General features: G+C 43.0%; 1 protein-coding gene across 2 annotated transcripts in view; it reads right to left on the bottom strand.

Annotated features, from left to right (window-relative positions):
- The window catches only part of tbc1d22a (TBC1 domain family, member 22a), a 175,038-nt gene that overhangs the window by 12,739 nt on the left and 139,732 nt on the right, over positions 1-22,567 (bottom strand). For both annotated transcript variants that reach the window (XM_080754694.1, XM_080754695.1), the window contains exon 13: positions 9,143-9,238. In XM_080754694.1, the coding sequence (XP_080610820.1) occupies positions 9,143-9,238 (96 nt within the window). The remainder of the gene's footprint in view (positions 1-9,142; positions 9,239-22,567) is intronic.

The raw sequence follows: 22,567 nt of genomic DNA, 5'->3' as shown, positions 1-22,567 counted from the left end.
AGATAAATGCATGATTAGAACACAATTTTGTGGGTGTGTGAAACATTTTACGCTGATGGGTCCACAGTGCCACAGACGGACAGACAAACAAACAGACAGATGGACAGATGAGGAGTATACATAACCCTTGCAGAGATAAGGACATATGGAGATACAAGGTTTCTGCCCGACAGAGCAGATGTTCCGCTATTGAGGGCACCGATATTTATGACCCACTAAGTTCACGACCTCTACTCAGCCTTGCTCAAGTCTCTTCATTTTCTGCAAAAATCAATGCCTTTCCCTCTCTCTCTCTCTCTCTATTGCTCGCTCTCTGGTCCTCCCCTCCACTGTCTGTTTGGTTGTTGTCAGGGAATCGATACTGCTGTTTATTTGGCTTTTTTGTGTGTCTTTGGCCGAGTTGAGCGATGGCTGTCAGGTAGTGGGCTGATGGGGATGGAGCTGATGGAAAATACAAGTTGTGGGCAGGTAGAGTTTGCTTTTTGCTTGCCCGACTGGGCAAGTGCGCGTTTGAGAGGGGACGCAAATAATATATTTCGTTAATAGTATTCAAACACAACACGAGTGAACGTGGCCAGAGCGCTCTGTCCCTCTCTCTTTCCTCCCTTCCTCCCACTCACTCTCTCTCACTCACTCACTCAGATTATACTGGTCGACTAGTCAACTAGTCAACTAGTTGGTGAAAGCCCTAGTTTGTAGAAAGCTTTGTTACTTCTCTCCCTCTCTCTATTTTTGACTTTACACCTGCCCTCTCTTTTTTCCTTCTCTCGCTCACGTATGAACTCCACAAGCAACCGCGGCTTTTCACCGAGACTTACCAAGAGCGGATTTATCACATTTGCAAACCGAACCATCTTTCAAGCGTGGTAAATACTTTTCCCAAGATCACTGAGTCGTGTTTGCGAGTCGGTTACTGCTTGTGCGAGTGCATGTCTTCAAGACAAACGGAAACTTGTCTTGTGTTCGTGAGCAAGACAAGTCAATGGGGGAGAACACAACATACGCCTCCAACACACACACACACACACACACACACACACACACACACACACACACACACACACACACACACACACACACACACACACACACACACACACACACACACACACACACACACACACACACACACACACACACACACACACTCCATCCCCATGTCGTTCTGTGACTGATCACTGCAGACCTCTAGCAGCAGCTTTGGATATCAGAAGCTAAACAGAACAATACTTCAGCTGCTCGGCCCACACCCTTCAGCCACACACTGCACTATACTCAAAGAAGATGGACAGTGCGTGTACTGTAAGTGTGTTGTGTCTGGGAACCCAAACTACATAACATAACTAGTCTAACTAAAGTTTTCAAAAAATTGTAGTGTGAGTGAGTAAAAGTACAATATTTTCCTCTGAGATGTTAGTGGAGTAGAAGTAATAGTATTGAAAATTGGAAATGCTCCAGTCCCAGTAAAATACCTCTAAATTGTACTTAAGTACAGAACTTGCGTAAAAGTACTTAGTTAAGCATCATTCCTACCGGACGCGATAAAGATACCGATATTTTTTATCGTTATCTTTATAGTTATCGCGCCCAGTGGGGAGGGGCCTTTACTTTACACCAATGGTGCCATCCATCAAGGGCGCCGCGAGGGCGTTCAGAGAATCCCGGCACCGGCAAGTTTTGAGAGAAAGTGTCGGAGGAGGGGTGGGGGTGGCGCCCGCGCGTTGATGGATGGGAGAACGGGAGATGAGTTGGAGATTAATCGGAGGAGGTGCATGCACGCACACACACACGCACGCACGCACGTGCGCGCGATACAGGTGGCCAGTCACAGATGTTTACACAAAGAGAAACGGGACTCAAACTGGTAGACACACTGTGGCGAACAACTTAACGGCCAACAACGCATACATTACAATAAATCAAAAAGTAGGGTCTCAATGGAAGTGAAGGGAGACCACCTCATGTTTTATTCATTAAAGGAGTAGTTCACCCAAAACACTACTTATTTTAAATGTTTACGCGTTCCTAAGCCAATCATTTCATTAACGGTGGAAAGATGCTAATGTATCCAGTAAGAGACCCCTTTGTGAAATACACCTGGTCGTCAAATTATTGGCTTAGGAATGAGAATGAGGGAAAAAGAAAAAAAAAAAAAAACACGATAAAATTAAGTCTTCTTGGGGAGTGTAATTGATAGAAAATAAGTAATTTTTTGGTGAACTACTCCTTTAAGACCAGAGGCCAATTCTACAAATGCCTTCCAAATCAGGAGTACATTGATAAATATATATTTGGCCGCGGACAACCATCTAAAAATGTTTTGTGCCAGGTATCCTGTGTAATAGAAGCCAAAATGTCAGATGTAAAAGCTTGCAGAGCAGCACGGAGTGATGCGATTATTCTACGATCATTTAATTAAAGTGGGAGGGACACGCCCAAAACACGCCCCAAACAGCTAAATCAGGCTATCAAATTAGCATAATGTTTTGATGATGTCAAGTACCCCCATGTTAAATTACCCAATCAAATTAATTTATTGTAGTTACTGTACTGAAAGTAGTACTTTCTGTACAGTAACTGCAATACATTAATTTGATTGGCTAATATGGGGGGAGGGGGCGGAGTTGAGCGTGCATATCTTCTGAAACTACCCCCACTGTGCGAGGAGGAGAAAATGCGACCTTCTAAAACGAATTTTAAAACTAGCTGTTCTAGGTGTAAAAATTATATAGAATCCACTAATTATTTACCGATAAAAAAGTACAAGTCTTCTATAAAAAAGGTATCAGAGATTAGTAATGAGGGTCCAAACTTCTCCTCCCCAGCACTGAGCTCTTTTAGCGGCCATGTCGTGCTGTCTCTTCCCCTTAGATTCATCGGAGTGATCTGCGGTTCACGTCCGCGGCTCTCATACACTGTGTGTGTGCGTGCGTACGTACATACACACACACTCATACACACACACACACACACACACACACACACACACACACAGCTCTCGAAATAGCTAACAACAACGCATCGCATTGTGCGCGGCACCGTACGACGGACAAAGTATACATTCACTACTAACTGATACGGTCCCGCCCCATTTTCAGACTATTTGGAGAAAGACCACGTGACCTACTGTAGCATAATGTTAAACTTTGCTGCGTGTCCCCCCATCTTTAACCAATTTAAACCAGGAAAGCATCCGTGTCCTTTTAGATTTTAGCTATACGCCGTCTCTGTCAGGTGGAAACCAAAAACCTTTCAGGATTCAATTTCAAAAGCAGCAGTTCTACAAGGTCAAAACTTGTATATCTGCTACGTTTGATACTTTTGTGTGACACAGTAGTATGATCAAGTAGTAAGGTATGCATTTACAAAAAAAAAAAAAGGATTTAGAATGCATTTGTAGAATTGGACTTTAATGGTTTAATCAATTATAACCAATTAAAGGAAAATGATATATATATATATATTAATGTGCCCACCTGGGTGACAACGGAGCGTCGGCAGGATAGCGCCTCACCCCACGGAGGTTAGGGTTAGGGTTAGGCATAGTTTTATATATATATATATATATATATAAAATAAAGAAATGACATTTACCACACACACCCACACACACAGCTTTCACTGAAGTGAAAATGAACCTACTGTATGCTTCGCCTTCACCCTCCTGGTCAACTCTCAGCATTAAAGTCTCTGCATCATAAGCACCTCGGCTCTACAGAACAGTCTCTGTATGTACAGTATGACACCGGGTTTGCACTCCTGAAAACGAGCCGTCTGTGGAAAAGCGCTTGACCTTTCAATGGCAGCGGAGACGCTGCACATTAAATATCACTTAAAACATGGCCAATAATGAGCGGATCTAACTGCGAGCGTCTTAACACGAACTGGTCCACAGAGGCTTGACATTTTGATATTTGTTCTGTGAAAATGAAAGACATTTGCAATGCACCATTGGAACTTTCATCTGCTAGCAGCTAAATGCTGTCAAATTAAACATCCCGAGTATCTTATCGCCTACGGCAGGAGCTGCCAACCTTTTATGGAACATGAAAGTGTTTCTGGCCCACCCATCTGACCACATAACACGAGAGCTTTAATCCATGGCAGCCAATATTCCCCAAGTACCAAAAGATGTTTATGCTCTTTTGGCCCGGGTGACTGCCAGCTTAACACACTTATTACAATAGCATCAACTGTTGACGCAAGAACGACCCACCTTGTTCAAGCAAAGCAATCAAATAGAGCTTAATATGTGTCCCCAAGCCTGACAGGCCACAGGCAGAACATTAACTGAAGTTGTAAATGATTAGCTTTGGGTTCGACTTCAGGCTGAATCTAAATCTGCATTCATCATTGCCGCAAAACACCTGCAAAGTTAGGTTTGGTATGGGGTTGGAACAAATATAATGAAAAAAATTATAAATGAGAACATTATTTCCTTGCATAGAAGTATCTAGGATGTGGACACGCTCGGTTCCATTTCTACTCTCTCAGAGTTACAGAGCCGAGAGAGCGCATTTGGTTCCTAAGCATCAATCATTTAGCTGGGGCCTGGAACCATGGGGGTCCAGGCCGGTTAATTATTTTTTAACTAGTGTTATTGACACCTCTTTACAATGATGTGACCTTATGTGACTTATTGATACCTCTTTGCAATTAACTGACCTCTGTTTCCATGGCTGCCCCCTGTGAACATTATTTGAGCCTAGAGGTCGGTCAGTCTATTTCAGTCAAAGGATAGATGCAGCTATACGTGACTGACATGGCAAATGGGCATTCTTTTGGGCAAACACGATTCCCCTCTCATTTCCACTTCCTGCTTAACAGGCATATACTAGCCAACCTGCAGTGGCTGCAAGTGCAGCTACAGAAATCACCCAACTAGAGGTGTGTGGATGGCGGTTTTAGCCGCGGTTAACCGGCGGTTAGGCGGATTTGGGTCAATCAAATATAAGTATTAATTAATATTGGATAACCGTGGATGAAATGTAATGTAACGTTGTTTTTCACTTACAGCTGGGTCCAATTAAAGCCATCAGCACGCCTTGCGCGGTTGCACATTGTCAAACCGTGTTAAAAAGTTAAACCTCTCGTATAGCTCCATCGCGCATCACAGTCGGTAAGAGTTAACTTCTCACTAGCAAGCTGTGTGTGTCCATTTCTCTCGCTCTCTGCCTCGCGGCGCTGTCTCTATCTGTGTGTGTGTGTGTGTGTGCCTTCCACCTCCCTTCTGTCTGTCTGTTGTGGGGGAGGTTGAACTCATTCATTCAGATAATTAAAATGGTTACAGTACAAGAAAGTAGCCTAGGCTTAGTTGACAACTAGTGTTTTACTGCTGCTTATAGAATGCTATTGCATAGGTTAGGTTCATTTGTAGGTATTAGAGCGACCTCCATATGTTCAGCGCAACGCAGCGCATCACGATTCATTAAAAAAGGAAAAAGGAAAAAAAGACGAACGGACATTCTGTAGGCTTGAATCTATTTATAATTTGACATTATGGAAGATGCGGTTGGCGGTTGGTTCTGTAAATTGGATGATATAATTAATGCGGTTGGATAATGGGCGGTTGATGAATTTTGCAGGTGGAATTGGATGACGCTCAGAGCCCATCTGCGCACCACTACACCCTACCCAACTGGTTTGCCGCCCACGGACACGACCAGTTTATTGGTATCAAAGCCGGAGGCCCCGTGGAAGAGGGCAGGGACTTTACCCCCCTTGCTTCACCAAGACGTCCCCTTGACGTGAGATGTTAGGTTGCGAGGTTTCCAGACAATAAGGCCAATGGATAATATTTGTTAGCTGCTTGATGAGGGCAACGTAAACAGTTTAGTTTCAGTTTGTGAGACCAAAAAACACTTACACGCCCCCAAGGAAATGTGAGCGCAAAGCAGAACACATCAAATGGGTCGTTAGAAGTGAACTGCCGGGGGATAAATTCAATTGTAGACTTTTAACAACATCGCGTTGAAGAAGAAGTGTTGGCGTGCTGTGTGATCTAGTGAGAATGTAACGCCCCATGAGAATACATTAGTGTGCACAAAAGAGCCTGTTTTAAAAGCCCCATTGTGTATACTGCGGCATGGCGTCTACTGTTGAACTGATGACAGCAGTGGAGGAAACAGTACTCAAATTCTTTACTTTGTAAAAGTATAAATATCACAATGTAGAAATACTCTATTACAAGTAAAAGTCCGGAATTCTAAATTTACTTGAGTAAAAGTCCAAAAGTAATGGTATCAAAATTAAAGTACCAAAAGTACAAGTACTCATTATGCAGAATGTCCCATTTCAACCGTTTTCAAATTTATAAAAAATCTTTTGAGAATAGCAGATCTACAAGCTATTTTCAAATGGCCCAAATGTATATAAGGCTGAAGTGGTTAAATGTATGTTTTGGCCCTATCGATGCCAAACTTTGCACACGCACTCCTTGGATGGCAAATCACAACCTCCGCCCCTGATTTTACACATGACCCTCTCCTAGCGCCACTATCAGGCCGATTTTTGCTAAACACATTTTTGGACACTGCTCCTACAGATTTTGGCCTAAAATCACGCAAAGTGGTACACAGTATCTCTAACTTCATGTCATCAACATGGATCTGTCTCATTTCCCATATTCCCTCTTGATTGGCATCAACATGGATCTGTCCCATTTCCCATACTGTTTCTGACTGCCTTCTAAAGTTTGTGTATGCGACGTGACGGTCGCTTATGTCCCGATTAGGGAGTCCTACTGGGCAATCTACAAAGTAAACAGTAATTAAAGTTGTCAAGTAAATGTAGTGGAGTAAAAGTACAATATTTGGATTCGAGATGTAGTGGAGTGCAAGTAAAAGTATGGGAGATTGGAAATACTCAAGTAAATAACTTAAAAAGTGTACTTAAAGTAAACTTAATAACATTCCACCACTGGATGACAGTCTTGATGACAAGAATGAATAATTGTCTTCGTCTAAGGCTTCCTACCAATTGTCTCTCCAACACTGTCCTAACGTCTGTCTGCCTATCTGATTGTACACAATCTCCCTCTCAGATACAGGCTTCCTCTGCTACTCTGCCGTCTCCCACCCAGCGTTCCTACCGTCTGCCTCTACTACACTGTCTCCCTCTCGGTACTGTTTCTCTCTCCTATGGCTTTCCTATGATCTGTCTCTGACTAATGTGTACACAGGTATTGGAGGAGAGGAGAGGATAGGAGAGGAGAGGAGAGGAGCAGGGGAGAAGAAGAGAGGATATAGGAACAGATGAGTCATTTGACTCGGAGCAGCGATAGCCTCTGGTGCGTGGTTCAGCTGGTGACTCAGCGTTAATTATCGCTTGCCGTTCAAAACCAGAGAATCTTAAGCTGTTCCTGGCTGTCTTTTTTAAAGCGATCTCTGCTGTTTTTAGACAGGAACCATGAGAGATAGTTACGTAAGAAATGCTTATGTTTCAAAATACACAAAAAAAAAAAAAAAAACACCCCACACCCCAGGAAATAAACAAACAGAAATTGCACCTTACAAACTAATATAATTTTGCATATGTTGTCCACCTTACAAACGAATACAATTGCGCATTTATGTTGTCTACTTGAGATATATTAGAACCTGCATACCGTATTTTTCCAAATAGCCCGGGCGTTAATTTGCTAAATCCATTTGAACCCATGAGGCTTAAAAGAACCATGCGGCTATTTGGCGGTCGATGTCGATGTGCAAAACGGTGTCAGACCACCAGGGGGCATTTGGTGCCTGGCGGCTATTTCCCCCCCCCGGGCTACTATTTGTAAATATACAGTATTATATCATGATGAAACCTGAAATGACATAAAGTCTTTTCTGTGTGTGATGCAACACAAAACCTCAGCTGGATAGTGAGGGAATCAGGCTGGTGTGATCAGCCCGGTGCAATAACTGGCAGAGCAGAGCAAAGGCCTATACATATCCCTACCATAATTGGCAATAATGCGATTTGTTACCGTGAATAAAACACATCAAATCGTATGACTGAGACATCAACTATATTAATAATTTGATGTGAAACAGTGTTGATTTTGAAGGCAAATTTTAGATGTTGTTTTAGTCATAGACTTTTGAATAAAATTCCATTTAGTCATCGGAAAGAGTTGGTCTAGTTTCAATCAACTAAATATCATGAGATTTTAGTTGACTAAAACTACAGTTGATTTTTCGACTAAAATGTATTTTGGCAAACAAAGTGGCCCCTCATGAAAGACCTCGGGCCGAAACGCATTGGCCACCTACAATGGAAATTAACTTAGAACTCTTGTGCTGTAATTAAAGGAGCTATAGTCAACCTCTGACATCATCTCTGACTTCACTGTGATGTCAGGGGAACCACACTCACAGAATCCCTTTAATGCCCATATATGGAGTTCCTTGTTGTCATCAATATTAAGCCCATATATAACAGAACTTCATATGGGAATGCCCATATATGGAGGCCAAATCAGCCACATACCACACTAACATAATCCATATATGGCCAAGACAGATGGCCAAGACAGCCCATATCTGTGTGGCTGGTTCTACAGACATCTCCATGTATGGGCATAAAAGGGATTGTAGGCTATGTATGATGTCAGATGTCATAGACATCATCGGACTTTCATATAACAAATAACTGAGTAAGCATGTTTGTGCTCGCACAGCATATCTCCATGTACAGTACATGGATCTCCATATATGGGTACCAGTGGTCTCCAATATATGGGTAACTTGTCCGATATACATCACTGGCCAGATGGCCAAGACATGGCAAGGTCGCTTGTCGCCCTGAGGTGTCTTACTAGTTTATTGCATAGCTAAGTCTTTATTTCGTTTTTATGTAATTTTCGCCAGTGAAAAAAGGTAGTCGACGAACATCTTTCATCATAGTCTTAGTCGACGAAAACAACAGCAATGTGAAATGCTTTTTGTATAATGTATTCATCACCCTCCCTGTGTTTAAAGAACTTTACATTGCCACAATTTGCCCCACAGAATGTGTCCACGTGTGGGGGTGTGCACCCGTGCTGTATACTGAGTGCTAACTGATCTCTGGAAGAGATACACATGTGTATCTATATGAGCATGCACGTCTGTAAGCCACAGAGGAATGAATGTGACCCCTCTCTGTCTATAGATCTTACCTGGAAATCTCTCTCCTCCAAGATCTCTTTTCTCCACCGCACCAGGAAGGCTGCACACACATATAAATGGAAGTGAGAGAAACCCTCAGGCTCAGCCTAGAGAGAGAGAGAGAGAGAGAGAGAGAGAGAGAGCATTACATTTCAGTATAGAATTGAGCAGACTTTTGTCACAAAGTCATTATGGTTCAGAGATAGACATACAGTACACTAACAAGAAAGAGGAGAGATGAAATGGTAAATGGTGCATTTATATAGCACCTTCATCCAAGGTGCTTTACAGAGATTGTACATCACATTCACCCATTCACACACACATTCATATATACCGAACCTGCTTATCGGGAGCAATTAGGGGTTCAGAGTCTTGCTCAAGGACACTTCGACACTAAAGGGCCCTTCAGATGAGCAGCGGTCGCCGTAGGGGCTCCCGCTAGGATCAGCGGCGGCCGCACCGCGGTGATACACAAACACACTTGCTCAGTGAGTAAACGCTGCGCGGTATTTCACAAAGATGAACACAATCCGTGTGCGCATGCACGAGCACACTCGCAGGATTTCACAGGACTGCGCCCGCTCGCCTCGCCGCCTCTAAACTTCTCCGCGCAGCCGAAATAGCCGCCCGCCTCTCATTGAAAATGAATTACTAGGAGGTGGCGACTGCGTACCGTCTGGAACCCCCTTAACTCTGGGGGAGCCCGGGATTGAACTGGGAACCTTCCGGTTGCCAAGCAGCCACTCTACCCCTGAGCCACTGCCGCCCGAGTACAGTGTGGAGAGAATGACGAACAAGACAAAGACCCTGAGAGTCCCTTAGAGCAGCCTCCCTTTGACAATTTATTGACAATGAAATGCATACTGTAGGTATGTACAATACATACACATAGGCCCCTCCAGTATCAAACGGGATAAAAATACTGTGTTAATAGAACATCTCTCCTCCATGTCTTTCCTCAGTCAACCCACCCTTTTCCCCCGCTCTCTCTCCTTACTGTTTGTTCAAGGGCAGCCGCATTGGAAGAGACGTGATACAGTTAGGGTGACTGACAGCTGCAGCTGATCAAAGGACAAAGACCCAGGATTCAGAGCCAGATCTCCCGCATGAGAGAACACATTTGGACCACTCAGCCAATAAGACAGAATCCCCTCTTGGTGAGAGGGAGATATTGAACTCATGAGCTCCTCTAAGCGGCAGTGGTGGGAAAAAAAGTACTCACATGTTTTACTTAAGTAAAAGTATCAATACTGCAATGTAGAAGTATATGTTACGAGTACAGTATAAGTCAAAAGTAAAGAAAGTATTCATTGTGCACAATGTCCCATTTCAAGTTTTCAAATGTATGCGTTGCGATCTGCCATTTGCATTGTGAGCTTGTAGATCGGCTATTTTCAAATGGCCAAAATGTATATAGGGCTGAAGTAGTTAATGTATGTTTTGTAATAATAATCAAAATCAAGTAAGTAACTAAAGTTTTCAAATAATTGTAGTAGAGTCAAAGTATAATATTTGCCTCTGAGATACGAAGCATAGCAGATCTGCTACGTTTGCTATTTGCATCTTGAAAAGTGACAGTTTCCAACTTATGATGGAAGCTTTCTCAGCACCGCTTGTGTGTGTGTGTGTGTGTGTGTGTGTGTGTGTGTGTGTGTGTGTGTGTGTGTGTGTGTGTGTGTGTGTGTGTGTGTGTGTGTGTGTGTGTGTGTGCGCGCGTGACAGCGAGCCGACCACACAGTGATCATAACAGGACATAGTGGCGGTCACGTTGTTCGATATCAACAAAATGCTTCGTAAAAGAAAGAGCTTGTGTATGGCTTCTGGTAGAGAGAGAAAGCTGCTTGGGTTGAGACTATGGTCAAGAGACCATCGGATATAGACAGAGACCGAGCGGTGAGCGCATAAGTGTTTACAGGGTTGAGAGAGCATGGGTATAGTGAGAGAGTGTGTGTGTGTGTGTGTGTGTGTGTCTGTGTGTGTGTGTGTGTGTGTGTGTGTGTGTGTGTGTGTGTGTGTGTGTGTGTGTGTGTGTGTGTGTGTGTGTGTGTGTGTAACAGTGTTAATTTAGTTGACTAAGGGTCGATTCACACTCTAATATGGAGAAGTTTATTTCGGTTCGGGAGGGCTCCCCGACCCGAAATTATTTAGGTTCGGGGGGAGTCAATTCATACTCTCTTAACGGCTAGCGCCGAAGTCGCGTGTACATATTGAAGGTCCTTGGCATGAATATGTGTGTAGCCGATAAATGAGCTTAGCAGGGCGGATATAAACTTGCCACAAAAAGTTCGGAAATCTAACTTTGGTCGATTATATCTCCCCTTTAATAAACCCAAATGGTATTGTGTTTGATATCATTGTTATCGTTGATTCGTCACCTTTACAATGAGGTACAGTTTGTAAGGATCTGGCATTCGTGGAATGAGAAACACAGCCAAACGTGTGGGTAGCGCTCCTCCAAAAAATTTCAAAATGGCCTGGCAGGCCTGCAATACTGTTCTTTTGGTCTTCACCTTTGTTACTTGGGGCATTGAATGATTGCACTCTCTCACAGTAATAAGGAAAAGAAAAAACAACACATATTGGCAATTTTTACACTTTATTAATGTTAAGCTCAGTGTCAGGGAAGCCCAAAACAAGAGTAAAAGCCAGCAGAACAGTATATTGCAAGCCATTTTGGCAAAATTCTGGTCGGCGCTACCCACACGTTTGGCTGTGTAGCTTATGCCTCGAATGCCCAATGCTTACAAGCTGTACTTCGTTGTAAAGGTGACAAATCAACGATAAAAATGATATAAAACACAATACCATTTGGGTTTATTAAAGGGGAGATATAATCGACCAAAGTTAGATTTCCGAACTTTTTGTGGCAAGTTTATATCTGACTGGCCCTTGCAGCTGCACGCTGAATGACTGGAGGTCCAGTCAGTGAGCAGCAGCTCCAGCAGCACCAGATGGAGACAGGGTCACTCTCTCTCTCTCACTCACGCGCAAAGCTCGCCTCTGCATGCATCACAGTCACAAAACGAAATGGTATTGAAGACAAGGCTGTCTTCAATAGTCTCCGAGTATCTGGCAGCAGACACAGTGGACAAAGTGTGCATTATCTCCCTGTATTAACTCATACTCTGCGATCCCCGTCGAAACTGTAGATTTCCCGCTGTACCGCGGTGCCATGCCCGTAGATCCCGGAAGTTTAATTAGCTTTAATCATTATGAAAGGATTAAAAGTATTATCGCTGATTTTCGCTGATTCTGGCTCTTTAGGCCCGCCCCTTAACACATTGACCGCCATTTTAACATACCTCCGTACTCCCACCTGCCATTCGTCTCCATAGACTTCCATGTAATTGGGTGTGCACGGATCATGCACACCCATGCCTAGATAATGCGCCACGTGTGTCCACATTGCTCACAGCTTTCAAACAAAAAAATCCGAATGGAAATCCGTTCAGGCATTCATGAGATAACAGCCACTATGTTTAACAAAGATGGCTGCCAAAATGGCTGCCATGCTTGAAAGATGGGGTTGCTATGGGGTTTTTTTTTTTTTTTTTTTTTTTTAATTCTCGGGACTATCGGGCCTGGCGGGGAAAGACATTGGAATAATCTCGGGACTATCGGGCCTGGCAGGGAATGAGTTAACTGTATCCTGCCGTATTTCCGTTCTGGACCGGATCTAGCTTTCCGTATCCTGTCTGAGCCTGGGCCATAGTCCCGCCTCCATTGGTTTACATTGTAACAGAAGAGAAAGCTACTCGGTGATGGAACGCTCGTTTTTCAATCCGATTTTTGCGTTTGGAAACTTTGATCCAGTCTCTACACGCCTGGATTATGATCCCCGCACATATCGTGCGTTTTGTGCGTGAACGTGTCCACGTGTTACCATGGCGCACAGTTGGCTTTTTTCAATGTTTTTTCATGTAACCACTGGATAAGCAGGAATACAGCGTAGCAATGGATATGTCTATTTCAATGGTGGTTTTTTTATTCGAAAGCTTGTCATCGAGTCTACACGTCTACTAGATGAGTCGCGCACAGATTGTGCACGTTAAAAGGTAAGGACAATTTGGCAGCTGCTTACTACAGCTATGTTTAAAATGGCAGCAAAATTGTTAATTGACATCTGGTTGTGTTACACAAGTCGTGCGTGTGTGTGGGACAGAGAGAGAGAGAGAGAGAGAGAGAGAGAGAGAGAGAGAGAGAGAGAGAGAGATTTTGCCTTTCTAATTTTTTTATGGCAAATATTTTTCCTTTCTATTTTTTATGGCGAATGCAGCATACTTTTTTGCAGAAACCCACAAATGGCAAGAAACCAATCCATTCCGTTTGAAAAGCAGAATCCACCTTCATAGGTAGATTTAAACTTTGAAGTCAGAGGTGTAAAAATAGCTAACTCAATGTTCTGCCAATCCACTGAAAATCTACTGTTTTGCCAATGGCAGGACGTGTGAAGTTTTGAGAAGGCACATCTGTACAGTATATGCATTTATACAAATTATTATATTCCCTCCAAAATAGGGATGGTGGGTTTCATGTTGTTATTATAAGTTAGAGTTATCAAATTCTGCCCGAACCAGACCCTACCCAACATGTTCAGGCCGGGCCAGTTAGGGCCCAGTTAGGGCAGGGCCTAAACTTTCAAGTCCAAGTACTGTAAATAGTAAGGTAAGGACAGCGATGTGTGAACGACACGGCAGCTGCTTTTCCCTGCCTATGAAAGCAGTTCATCAGACCTACAGTATACAGTATTATAGCCCAAACCCCAATCTGTAATCCTCACTTTTCAATCACCGGAACTTTTCCTTTTTTCTTTGCTTTTGCTTCAGAGGCTCAAAACGGTTCTTGGGAGGACGGCAATGAAAGTGGACACAGTGATGCGTGTGCACGCACGCACGCGTGCACACACAAAGAAAACTCGGACAGAAGTCAGAACAGTGGACCCTGCTGACCAGAACAGAACAGACAGAATTCATCAAGGTTGAAAGAGAGGAATGGACCCAGATGGGAGTAGGTGAGAGAGGGAGGGGGGGTGGCATTAATCAGTAGAGAAAGAGGAAGGAGAGGTGAGGGCTGTGGAGAGATAGAGAGAGAGAGAGAGAGACTGTAGAGAAAGGTGAGCTTTTTATTGAGAGAAGATGAAATATTGATGCCTGAGAGTTTTGTGCGTGAATGAGAGAAAAATGGTCCGAGAGAGAGAGAGAGAGAGAGAGAGAGAGAGAGAGAGTGTGTGTGTGTGTGTGTGTGTGTGTGTGTGTGTGTGTGTGTGTGTGTGTGTGTGTGTGTGTGTGTGTGTGTGTGTGTGTGTGTGTGTGTGTGTGTGTGTGTGTGTGTGTGTGTGTGTTAGAGGGCCTGGCTTGTATGGGGTGAGCACAGGGACAAACTTCAGGGCAGCATATGTGAGGGGCCATGTGGTGGCTACGAACCTCTCGGGGTAGTCCTACAGTTCTCTCTCTCTCTCGCTCAAGCACACACACCCACGCACACGCTCGCACACGCCATGGGAGTGCAACAGCCAGGAAACAAGGAAGCTTCGGGGCGAAATAGTTTGTAGACTAAAACTAAAACTTTTCAGATGACTAAAATATGACTATTAGTCAAATTTATTTTGTTTCAAAAGACTACGACTAAAACAAAATCTAAATTAACACTGTAGCCAAAAAAAAGAACATTTGTCAATATAAGCATTGGATGCATTTGGATGTACACATTTTACTGCTCATTTTTACATTAGGCTGAAGGCATAACATTTGATTTGGGAGACTTCAGTGGCGTACAGCGTCTGTAGCGTTCCCTTATCGCTTCATCAACTCCAACAGTATCGTTTCCTGCTGAAACCGAAACGCTCGTAGGATTTATTTGTATTCGTTCTTTAAATTAAGCATTTCTGATCCCACCTCATGATGACAAGTGTGTGTTGGAAGGCGTCAGAAATTGAAAATGTCAGTGTTCTTTTTAACAGCCGTGCTAATGCCACCACACTGAGCCACTTGCTAATTTCATGCTCCACGCAACAAGGATAATTTGGTCCCTGTCTCTCTGCCGTGTGTGCGCGTGCGTGTGTGCGTCTTGCTCTAAGTCATCGCTCCTCTGTCATCTCTCCCTCTCTCATTCTCGAGACCCCATCTCGTAAGATCGATAGAGACAAACAGAGAGCCAGAGAGACCGCTACTCTCTCTCTCTCTCTGTGTGTACCCATTTAGAACGGGTACACATTTTGTGTATCATTATTTTATGCTTTAACTATTGAAAAATAGCAGATATACAAGCTCACAGCGCGGAGCTTGTAGATCTGCTATTTTTGAAAAATCGTGAAAATTAGAATTTTGACCCGATTCTATAAGTGTCTTTTGAATCCTTCTAAGATTTTTTGAAAAACTCATGTTTCTATGTCAGCAATCTGGCCAGCCATCGTCAAAGAAAGGGTCCTTTTCACTTAACTGGAGCTCAGTTAGTCTGTTCTTGAGAGGCTACTATGTCAGTGGTTCTCAAACCTTTTCATGTGAAGGACCCCCAAAATGATATTTATTTGGCCACGGACCCCCATCTCAAAATATCTAGTTCCAGGGACCCCCCAGAAGCAAAATTTGAGTTACAAACGTTCGCTTTGAAAATACATATATTCAAAGATTTTCACAACTTTTTCAAAAATAGCAGATCCTGTGAGCTTGTATAGCTGCTATTTTTCACTGGTTAAAGCATGCAATAATTCTAGGCCTAAATGGGTTAAGGAGGGGCAGAAATGATAAAAAGAAAAATATACATGACTTGAGAGATTATGCCAGAAATATATAAAAGATATGCAGTGAGAGAGCGAGGGAGAGAGAGAGAGAGAGAGAGGCAGAAAGACAGACAGAGAGAGAGAGCGAGCGAGCAGATGGTCACACCACAGAGAGAGGAATACGGCGGACACATTACAACACTCAGGGTAAAAAGCTCCCTTGGAAAACACACACACACACACGCACGCACGCACGCACGCACGCACGCACACACACACACTAGCACACAACACAGACACTTGCACGTTCACAAAGGACCCACATGTAAACAAGCCATAGTGCTTTCTTGGGTTTAAAATCCTCTGAACTGTACTAACTGTACCTTTTTTTCTCTGCAAACTGTTAATAAAGTATTCAATCAATCAATCAAAAAAAAAACATATATATATATATAAAGCTCTTCAACGAGTTCAAAATGATGGACTGGAACCCTTATGGACCTGACCTGTTAAATTTGTTTCCGAGAGCCGACTGCTTCTGAAATGTTTTGGACACGGACCCTCGATGGACCCGTGAAATTCATTCCGAGGTCCTATTTGACAAACCTAAAAATTCCAATCGCTTTTGAAAAAGCCATTGCAGCAGCCGATGCCATTTACAGGCTACCGAGGGATGGAATCTAGCCTACAATAAGATAAAATTCAATTAAATTGTGTTGTTGGGTGTTTTCACCTCGGTGGAGAAGGATCTTGTGATTGCGAACGGATGGTTCGCACGTCTTTGATCCCAGGACGTACAGTTGGATTCGCTATCCCAAGTCACTGGACTAATCTGATCCTAGGTCAGCCAAATCATCACGCAACACTGAAGTTCATGATCTCTCTCTCTCCTGATCAGCTCCGAGTACGGGCCTTCTTGGATCCACTCGGGTTTTCCATGATAAACGGACCCAGGAGCCGAGGTAACATAATCTGAACCGATCCGGACCCAAGTGACCAAAACAAAAGGCGGTCCTGAACCTCTACATTTTCGGGTATTTTCGGGTTGGGGAAGATTACTAATGCATAGACTTAAACACACATGCATACTGTTACTGTAGACAGAGTATACACAATAATGTTACTACTACTACTACTACTACTGATGGCAGGCATTATGCTTGTATTTTCATGGGCTAAAGGTTCTTTTCACCATAAGTATATTATTTAGAGCCTTATTAACCTTTCCTTTATATTTTGTGTATGTTGGACATTGATAGCTAGCACAGACAGTTTGTGTATGAGCATGTGATCTTGCATGGAAACCGAAAGGCAGGAGGAAGAGATGGGGTAGACCTGTAGTAGCCTCGCAAGCCATCCCGAGCTACGTCATCACCAATGTGCTTCCTTTCTCGGTCTGGTGTCCCTCCCATCGAGCCTCTTTATTAGAACTTTGGTTTCTAATTTCCAATCAAAAGACTGCATTTCGAGAAATTCGAGCGAAACCGCCTCACACTGCTCCTGATTGGTCGAGCGGCTGCTACAGCTCTCGCATTTTGTAAACAAACATGGCGGACCCCATGTCCGACGCGAGTTCACAAATCGCAAATAAAAGCTGCATTAAGCGAAGTTTTACCTGAAATCAACGGCATCTCATAACTTAAAAAGGAACAACAGTTTGCACCTTTGGAATTTCTGTCTGGAAAAGACGTATTTGATATTCTCCCGACCATGTGTTGATGCACTGATGACTACTGACTGGACCTTTCAGTCAAAGTGAGTAACTACGTCATCGCGTAATGCGTTGTCTATGGAGAACTCCCAGACTCTCCCCTGGGAGAGTCTGGCTGTTGCGAGGCTAGACCTGTAGACCACCTGTAGAAGAGCCACAGAGCAGGAGATGAAGGCTGCAAGGGCTGTCATGGCAACAACTGGAACGGAGGGCACAATAGGGATGGGACGATAAGCGATATTATCGTTTATCGTGATAAAAAAACAGTCACGATAATCATATCGTGGATATTTAATTTATCGTGATATCGTCCTCCGTCATGCACTGGGGTCAATTCACCTTTTATTTGCCGAGCTGCATATCCGGTACCAATTAAACCCTCTAGAATTGGTAAAAGGTACTTATAATATACGTACTTGAGTCTTTTTTTCACTTTCTATCAAATGTCTTTGCCAAAAAATAGACAATCTACAAACTCACAACACGTAGCAACGCGATGTGTTGTGAGCTTGTACATCTGCTATTTTTTTGGCAAATGTTCCGCTCCAGGACAATGGATTTTCATTATCGCGATAATATCGTAAATCGCAAATTCTTTTGTCACAATAATCGTGAGATGAAATTTCCATATCATCCCGAAAGCAAAACATAACAAAAACCTCAAAGCAAAGCTTGTTGATAAAGAAAGATCTATACATGTAAAGCATAAATGGAAGGTGGATTAGGGTTAACCTTGAGGTGGATTTCAGAGAAAGTCGTCAGGAAGGTCTGTGCAGTTCACCCCGCTATGACAATAAAGACGCCCCCAAAGCAGGGCCGTTCAGAGAGCATTGAGTGGGCCCCCCTGCACCCGTCTTGTCCCAAAGTATAGGGACGCCAGGTTGAAAGTGGTTTCAAAAGATTCAGACCCGTGCAGGTCTAGTGCACATAAGCTCACCTCGGCAGACAGAATCGATAGACAGAATTTAAAAGAGCCGACACTCAAGCGGCAAGCCACGGTCAAGCAGGACGCCTGTCCTTGAAGTGGGAGACACATTGTGACTTCTGTTAAAGATCATTACTGCTCAGGCTTAACGTGGCGGTCCGAGTATAAAGCAGTGGTGGTAAAAGTATCAATACTGCAATGACAATGTAGAAATACTCGTTTACAAGTAAAAGTCCAGAATAAAAAAAGTACCATTATGCCTAAAATGTTCCATTTCACAGGTCTCAAATGCATAAAATGTATATATAAAATCTTGAGCAGATCTACAAGCTTACAACTCGTCGCACGGTTATTTTCAAACAGCCAAAGTTTAAATAGGTCTGTAGGGCTGAAGTGTTAATGTATGTTGCAATAATAATCCAAAGCTACAAAGTAACTAAACATTTCTAATGATTGTAGTGGAGCAAAAAAAATGAATAAAAAAATAAAGTACAATATTTGATTTTGAGATGTAATGGAGCACAAGTAAAAGTATATACCGTAAATCACCAATTAGTAGCCCGGGCGTTTAATTCGCAAAACGGGGTCGGACCCCGGGCGCTTAACTCATCTAGTGCCAAAACCGAAAATGTTCGGTTTTTTAAAACGTATTAAGAAATGCCAAAACCGAAAATGTTCGTTTTTTTTTATTTTTAATTTTTTTGGAAAAATCACATTTTGATCTTTAATCTGACAAAGATCCGTTGTTTTGCGATGTTGTCCATGTGCCTAGGACATCCAGTGAGCAAGTGATCACTTAGAATCCTATATCATTTATCAAGGATAACTGCCCATTTCTCTGCCTTTTATTGTATATTATACAAATGTATGGTTGATTTCTGTGGTGCACGCAGCACAGCACGGCTTTCGGCTCTGACAGCCAGAGGTGTCAATTGGGTATGAGAGGTGTCAATTGGGTATGGCAAGTTATGGCAGCTGCCATCCCTTGGCTACAGGGGAAATAATAAAATGTACTTTTCATTGTGTCTGTTGCTAAGGTATGGCAACATGACTGTTGTCTTGCATGCGCGTGAGGGCACGCGACCGTGCATGCAAGACACCAGTCATGTTGCCATACCTTAGCTTTTGCTGAACTGACGCCACTGCTGGCAGCAGCAGCCCCCACCCCTGGGCACTGCGTGTGAACTCAGATTGCTTGTTGAAGAACCAAGGCGTCGTGCTCGTGTTCGCCGGTCACTGAGGTTAGGGTTGGGCCAACTTGGGGGTTAGGGTTAGTTTTATGTGTCGGAATACCTGCCCGTAGTTGGCTGCGGACCCCCGGAATTTTGCTCGTCTGTGGATTTCACGATCAGCTCGGATATCATCTACGCTATACGGCCGTTGAAGCTGGTTCCTCCCGCATGCATATGGATACAGTCAGGTACACTACTAACACAAGTGAGTTTCTAACTGACTGAATGTAGAAGGAGGATGGATCGCACAGTGGCAAGAGTTGATGTTTTCTTTATTCTTGCATTTGCATGGATGAGAAACAAACGTTTCGACTGTAAGCCTTCTTCAGTGTGTGCTTCTTCACTGTGTGCGATCCATTCTCCTCCTACATGTTGATCTAAAGGGAGCGCGGTGGTAACCAAAAAGTTTACTAACTGACTGAATAGCATAATAATCATTGTAGCACAGCACTGCACGCTGTTATCGCTAACGCTATGGACCAGAGCTATTGAGACTATTGATCCTGTTGAATTCAATCGCACGTTTTTTTTATACAAACTTGTATAAAAACCGCATGGTTGACGAGGGTCAAGTATCGCGTCAACCTAGCTATTCTTTTTCTTCTAACTGTATTAGACAATGACTATAGACTATGAAGGTGATGACATTCATTCAAAGACAAAATAGATTGTTTGTCATGACTATGTCCTGAGACGTAATATGTTCATCTGACTGCCAGGTGGCAGCATCGTTGTTTTTTTGCTTTTGTTGTTTTTTGTTTGGTTCAGATTGGATTACACTTCTCAAGGCATGAACATGCAGGCTGTATATGCCGATCATTATATATATTTTTTTGAATAGGGGGCAGGTATTTATAAGAATTTATTCTTCTGCTTGCTCCTTTTCGTTCATGTGTGTGTACTGTAAAATATTGAAATTCTGAGTATAAATATAATATAACTGTAATGTACACTACATGTGCGAAACAAAAATAAATGAAATGAAATGAAATGTTCAAACCCCTAGCCTACGTGGTTCACCCGTCCCCTCCCGCCCCTCCCCCCCTGGCTGGCAGGGGGGTTTGATTGATTGATTGATTGAAGACTTTATTAGAAGTTTGCATAGGAAAAGGTACAGTTTCATGACGGTACAGTTCACTGGTGATCCATGAAAAGCCTAAGCTTATTTCCACTGGAAACCATTGAAGTATCTCATATAACATTGAATGACAGACAAATAGAACACAGGGGAACGTGAAATGATCCGTTCACTGAAATGAACGAGATTGCCTATCACTAACACAACGTGAGCTTGTAGATCTGCTATTTTGGCTTTGTCAGAACTAAGTAGCAGGGGCGGCATAGCTCAGGGGTGGAGAAACCGTTATTAGAACACGAAGGGTTCCCGAAGGGTTCCCAGTTCGAATCCGGGTTCCCCCTGAGTTAATGTTGAAGAGTCCTTGGGCAAGACTCTGAACCCCTAGTTGCTCCTGGTTTTGATTGATTGATTGAAGACTTTATTTGAAGTTTGCCTTGAGTAGGTTGGGCCTTCACTGCCTTGCATGGTTTCCTCTGCCACCGGTGTATGAATGTGTGCGTGAATGGGTGAATGTAATGCACAATCTATATAAAAGCGCTTTGGATAAAATCGCTATATAAATGCACCATTTACCATTTAGTAGCCTCGCGCAACGCGTTGTGAGCTTGTAGAAAATATCATTGATCAATCTTGTAAAATAGCCGATCTACAAGCTCGCGCCGCGACGCGTTGTGAGCTTGTAGACCTGAAAATGGTAAAGGCAGCCCCAGCCTTGAAGCCTCAAAAGTCTAGTATCTCCCCCAGATCACAAAAGATGTCTCTTTGGTCTAGTGGTTAAGTTATTGGACTTTCGCGTGGGAGACCCGGGTACGAAGCCGGGTGGGGAAGTTCAGATCATCTCCGTTACATATATATATATATATATACAGGGTGCACTTTTCGAACAAATGGTATAATTTTTCTTTTCCTCAAAATGCATTTACACTCAGCAACCACTGTTATTCATACACTGAATTCTCAAAGCCCAGATAGGAAGAGGTGCAGCAGTTTTTACTATTGTGAAATAAATGCAAATGTCTGTTCTGCTCTCTTTGCCATCCAAGCTCACAAGAGCTTGGAGCTCAAGAAGGGTTCAGGACTGGCCCAGGCAAGGCCAGTCTAATAAGATAATTTTTTTACCAGACTCGAACTTATGACCTTCAATATGAGAGGCAAGGAATCTATCAACTGAGCTAATGAGTCATAAATATGTGATTCTAACATGTAATAGATATACACAGATCTGCATTATTTGTGTTTTATATATGACGTGAATGACTAAAACTCAAACTAAGTGAGATAAACCATGATGTTGTCTTTCTTGGGTTCACTGATGCTCAGCAATTCCCATTATACAATTGGTAAAATTATAGTTTCACCAGACTCGAACCCACAACCTTCCGTATCAGAGGTGAGTGCACTATTGACTGAGCTAGTCTGTCATAAATATGAAACTGTAATATGTAATACATGGACACGAATATCTGCATCATGTGTGTTCATATATGACATGTCACTTAGACATGTGAATGGTTTCCTGGCTTGTGTGGTTGGTCGTATGTATATCAAACAAGCCCGACAACCATTATTGGGTTCAAATCTCAACAATGAAAATATATCAATATTATACAGTATAGTGCTTTTCTGAGAACCCAACATCGCTATACAAATGTTTGTTGTAGCTACATTTTGCAATGTTGGTGCATTCACCAGCAGATAATTTCTCTCTCTCGCATTCTCAGAGTACAACTTTACTAAGACAATGTCAAGTTTGAGTTCATGTAGCTATA

This window comes from Nannobrachium achirus (genome assembly GCF_963921795.1).
Source record: "Nannobrachium achirus genome assembly, chromosome: 23".
In the NCBI taxonomy this organism is placed as follows: domain Eukaryota; kingdom Metazoa; phylum Chordata; class Actinopteri; order Myctophiformes; family Myctophidae; genus Nannobrachium; species Nannobrachium achirus.
This window is presented reverse-complemented; position numbering and strand designations above follow the sequence as displayed.